Raw genomic sequence first — 5740 nt, 5'->3', positions numbered from 1 at the left:
CTGTTAACATCAGATCAGACTCACTAAACGTATTGCATTTCAGAGTAAGTGGACTGTCGCTACCTTGCAGTCCAACCAAGGTGCACAAGTAATTGAAGACGCACTGTGCAAGAGAAATTGTATCATTGTCTGAGGGAAGAGCTTGGCCAGTTGAAACATTAAGGAGCCTGTTTCGTGCCTGCCATTCCTACGTCCTGCTGCATAGTTCACATGTAAGAGAGGGTACTATCGGATGGACGGTGAGACTAAAACAGCTTTTGTTGACCAGCAATAAAATGCCTTCAGATGATAACAGCAAAGTTATTGAAATAGCCTAAAATTATGTGATGCATGAATTCATTACATTTTAATATTTTTTTTTACTATTGTTCTTAATGGTAATTGTAGCGGACACATGGACATGAATACAGTATGGTGTGTTTCATGAGCATGCAACATTTGTTTTAAACCAAGATGTCACTTTAATTCAACAGAGTAAAGATCAATCCACCCACCTTCTTAAATAGGAATCAAAGTTCTTGACCGGTTTTGCCTCTTTCTTCACCCCATCTGGTGTCCACGCTATGGATGTATCTACCCCCACATCTACTCTACCCTCAGCTCCAGAAGATATAGGCATCTCTGCTTCTTCTGCAACAACTACATCTCACACGGCAAAAAAATACAAAAATCTTACAAACACCTAACCGTAGGGACTTAGAAGCAGGGACTTAGGTAGCTTGTATCCCCAGCTTGGCTTACAAATTTGGGTGAACCTTGTCTGTCTAGCTCTGTTTGACCAATAGATGTGGTGGCTGTTTGGCAGTGGAGTTAACGGGTTTGTTGTTGTATCCACGGCAACCGAGGCCTAAATGACTGGAACCAGAGCCATATATTTAGAATTGTATTCTAAATGCATAGTTCTGACTGGAACTACACAGGCTTATTGCAGTGTGCCATTTATCCTGGATGCACCTTACAGATCACATTTGGGGTATTAAAGGCCCAGCGCAGTTAACAATGTGATTTTTCTGTGTTTTAGATATACTGTAAATCCTCGCTGAGGTTGGAATAATTTGTGAAAATGATAATAATTCCCTTTTAGTGTAAGAGCCTGGCATTTATGGCTGTTTTGGTGATATCACCAGGCAGATCATCACAGCTAGTTTTCAGTTTTCCCCTCCCCACTCAGACCACTCCCAGACAGTCCTAGAAAAATTCTTGCTTGAGAAATTGCTCTTGCTAAGGAACGTTTTGTGTTGACCATTTTAATTGAAAACAATCACAGCAAGGTACCTAATTGTGTCCCAGAAATGATTTGACATTGATATAAAAATGGCTGCATTGAACCTTTTTAAATCTAAATCGTGCTGTGTTTGAGGGGAGATGGATGTGGGGGGGTAATTAGGTTGACTTGAACATGTTTTGTAGTGGTTAAGTGTAGTTTGAGTGTTCTGGTCCCAGTATCGGCAACAGCTGTCAGAAACCAGAGTTTGTATGACTGTAAAGAGGACAACACTTTCATTCAACTGTGTGATAGTATTTGTACTAACTGTACTGTATCTAAATGTAACCACAAATAAACATAAACATTTTACGGACAGGTGTTGATTTGATTTCTTTACTGGATTGGCAAAAGACGACCACAGAGGAGATTCCAATTCTGCCCTTTCAGGGGTTATGGGTAGGGGGTCAGGTTTTTTTGCTGAGGGCCTTTAGGACTCCTCCTTCTCGTCTCCGTGGGTGATGATGTGACTTGTAATCGATGTTGCCGGCCACGTCAATTGGCGCCACAGAGAACGCCTGGTCCACCTGAGGATTTCATCAGAAGACAGAGAGGGATTAAGGCAACAATGTGAATTGACCAAAGGCCAACTTTCTATGTAGGACTGCTGATAGGATGGTTTATCTCTCTCTCCCAAGTAATGTCAACTGTGTGATTTGTTAATGTACTATTTTAAAGAAAAAAGGTAGGTTAAAAGGAGAAAAAAGAATACCAACCTTCCTCTGCTGTGAATTTATCCACCTGGTTCATCAGTAACCGTTTAAACCTTTGAAGAATACACAGCTAATGAATAATTCATTGACCACATTGTCATTGCCTATTTTGGCAATCTGTGTATAGGTTCAAATGATACTGACTCATCCTTGTTGACGAAACCTGTGCCGTTTGGGTCGAAGAGCTTGAAGGCAGCGAGGATGGTGTCCTCGGGGTCTGTGCCTGTAAAGGGAGGGTTATAGTTTCGTTAACATGAACCGAAACCAAAGACTCATACAGCAGAAGGATGGAGAAGCAGAGGGATGGGGTCTTACCGTTGAGTTTCTCTCCAAATAGAGTGAGGAACACAGCAAAGTTGATGGGACCCTTCCCCTCGTTCAACATCTCATCCAGTTCCACATCCTTAACGTTCAGCTTCCCTGGTAGACAACATAAATCGACATACACACATACACACGCATGCACATACACACATTTTGTATAGTGAGGCAATTAAAATACCTAGCTGTCCATAGGTTTCTCTCAGGTCCTGTTTTTTGATCACACCATCTCTGTCTTGGTCAATACAGCCGAAAGCCTGGAGATAAACACAGTACATCCATTGTTAATAGATTCCCCCCCCCCCCTCAGAATTTTACCTTCATCGTAAAATAAATAACGAATATCCAAAATGTATTTATGTCTAATATTATGAGCCGTTTCCTCTGATGTCTAATGTCTATGGACCAGCCAGTGTAAGTGTACTGTAGCCACGCACCTCCTTGAACTCCTGTATCTGACACTGTTCGAACATGGAGAAGACATTGGAGCAGTTCTTCTGGGCTCCTCTCTGTCTCTTATTAGCAGCCTTCTTACTGGCCTGAGAAACCAGAAAAATAGACAGGAGGTTACGCATGGCCATATCACTGCCACCAGTCGTAAACGAATGAGAGCAGAGGAATCCAAAAAGTAATAACCACGTCAACACGTAACAATGGAAACCACGTATTCTATGTGAAAGAATAAAAATGAGTAATAAGGTCACATGTCACATACATTTAACACAGAGTTTTACTGTAAAACACCCAGGTTTACTTGACCAAGGTCATCCGGAGTTGATTTCAATATAAATAAGTACTAATGACTTTCTAAGGGATTAGTCATTTCTAATTTCTAATTAAAATAGTAGGACACATACTAAACTCTGCATAAAAAGATACTTCCCTTTTTCAGGACCCTGTCTTTCAAAGATAATTTGTAAAAAAAATCCAAAATACTTCACAGATCTTCATTGTAAAGGGTTTAAACACCGTTTTCCATGATTGTTGATTAATTAATTGATGAACATGCACCTGTGGAACGGTTGTTTAGACACTGCGTGAAAATGCCTTAGGCATGCTGCAATGAGGCATGAGGACTGCAGATGTGGCCAGGGCAATAAATTGCAATGTCCGTACTGTGAGACGCCTAAGTCAGCGCTACAGGGAGGCAAGATGAACAGCTGATCGTCCTTGCACTGGCAGATCACGTGTAACACCTGCACAGGATCGGTACATCCGAACATAGCACCTGTGGGACAGGTACAGGATGGCAACAACAACTGCCCGAGTTACACCAGAAACGCACAATCCCTCCATCAGTGCTCAGACTGTCTGCAATAGGCTGAGAGAGGCTGAACTGAGGGCTTGTAGGCCTATTGTAAGGCAGGTTCTCACCAGACATCACCGGCAACAACGTTGCCTATGGGCACAATCCCACCGTTGCTGGACCAGACAGAACTGGTAAGAAGTGCTCTTCACTGATGAGTCATGGTTTTGTCTCACCAGGGGTGATGGTCGGATTTGCGTTTATCGTCGAAGGAATGAGTGTTATACCGAGGCCTGTACTCTGAAGCAGGATTGATTTGGAGGTGGAGGGTCCATCATGGTCTGGGGCGGTGTGTCACAATATCCTCAGACTGAGCTTGTTGTCATTGCAGGCAATCTCAACGCTGTGCGTTACAGGGAAGACATCCTCCTCCCTCATGTGGTATCCTTCCTGCAGGCTCAACCTGACATGACCCTCCAGCATGACAATGCCACCAGGCATACTGCTCGATCTTTGTGTGATTTCCTGCAAGACAGGAATGTCAGTGTTCTGCCATGGCCAGCGAAGAGCCCGGATCTCAATCCCATTCCCCCCAGAAATATCCGGGAACTTGCAGGTGCCCTGGTGGAAGAGTGGGATAACATCTTACAGCAAGAACTGACAAAACTGGTGCAGTCCATGTGGAGGAGATGCACTGCAGTACTTAATGCAGCTGGTGGCCACTCCAGATACTGACTGTTACTTTTGATTTTGAACCCCCCTTTGTTCAGGGACACATTATTCCATTTACGATAGTCACATGACTGTGGAACTTGTTCAGTTTATGTATCAGTTGTTGAATCTTATGTTCATACAAATATTTACACATGTTAAGTTTGCTGAAAATAAACGCAGTTGACAGTGAGAGGACGTTTCTTTTTTTGCTGAGTTTATAAACGTGTTTTTGACTGTCGAAGTCATACTTTTTAGTTAAAATTTGAAACCTAAATCTAGGCTTACTCTCTACAGTTAACATTCTAGGGTCATTCCACCAATTCAGTGCCTTTTGAGAAGTATAACTTGGTCAAATATTTATTTATTTATTATTTCACCTAATTTTAACATTCTGTCATAAAGAGCACATGTTCAACTTCATAAAAAAACATGTTTTTCAAGAGGTTAAATAATAATACATTTTTAAAAGGATTATAGAAGTGCCTATTAAGTGCCAAATAAGGTAACAGGGTTGTGCGATTGGGTTGTGACTGGGGAAATGGAAGCTTGTTGTGTGCAACAGGGAATGGCAATTGAATGTGCACTTGAATGCACGTTTTAACAATGTAATTGTTAAAACATTTCTAGCCTATCTATGGGTAACAAACAGGGTTGTTACCCATAGATAGGTCTTATGCTCCACCCACTCAATTTTCCATCATAAAATACAAAATAATTGCTGCAAATAGCACGACCAGCTCTATGATTTTATTATTCAATGTTTCTTTTGAATAAAATAAAAAACAAACAAGTAGTTTCACTATATTAAAACAAGAGTAAAGTTCACCTATCAGAGTTGACCTTAAAAATGAGGGATAGACATCAATGAATCACTAATCACAAGAAATAAATAACAATCCTCAGAAGTTACTTTGTCAAAGCAACAAAATAAGTAATGATGCAATGATGCAATTCCTAGAACTGATTCAAATTCAAGCTGCTTTATTGGCATGAAAAACATTGTGTCAATATTGCCAAAGCAACAATGTATACAATATACATTGTAACAAAATTATAAATGATAGCAAATAATAATATAAAATGGTAGTAAATAATAATACAAAATTAAATACAAAAATAATAACAATAAAATGGTAACAGTCAATAGTAGAAATGTAATAAATATAAAATCAAATTATGGAAAATGAAACTATAACTAACTTATAACTAAATAACGGTCATCTTCTTCTTTATATCAATACTACAACTACAATCATCATTACTACGACTACTACTACCATCACTAAACTGTTATCACTACCATTACCAACCATATTTGGAATGATAAACATTAATAATTATAGTAATAACAATAATAGTAATAATAAGTAAGTTACTGTTTACTATGCAGATGTTATTATTCAGTGTCCCTCAGGCTATGGCAGGAAAATACATATTTGGCTGCAAGAGGAGCCATTGCTCCTTCGCCCATGAGTATTCTTA

At 39.9% G+C, this 5740-nt stretch overlaps 1 protein-coding gene across 1 annotated transcript; it reads right to left on the bottom strand.

The window, feature by feature from the left end:
• Nucleotides 1-1694: 1694 nt before the first annotated feature.
• Nucleotides 1695-2831, bottom strand: LOC124033232 (myosin regulatory light chain 2, atrial isoform-like). The gene is given in 7 exon segments (XM_046345202.1): nt 1695-1731; nt 1733-1793; nt 1984-2030; nt 2122-2200; nt 2293-2397; nt 2480-2555; nt 2736-2831. Coding segments are annotated over 7 exon segments (441 nt in total). The 5' UTR covers nt 2772-2831.
• Nucleotides 2832-5740: the final 2909 nt, after the last annotated feature.

This window comes from Oncorhynchus gorbuscha, linkage group LG04 (assembly GCF_021184085.1).
Source record: "Oncorhynchus gorbuscha isolate QuinsamMale2020 ecotype Even-year linkage group LG04, OgorEven_v1.0, whole genome shotgun sequence".
Taxonomy (NCBI): Eukaryota; Metazoa; Chordata; class Actinopteri; order Salmoniformes; family Salmonidae; genus Oncorhynchus; species Oncorhynchus gorbuscha.
This window is presented reverse-complemented; position numbering and strand designations above follow the sequence as displayed.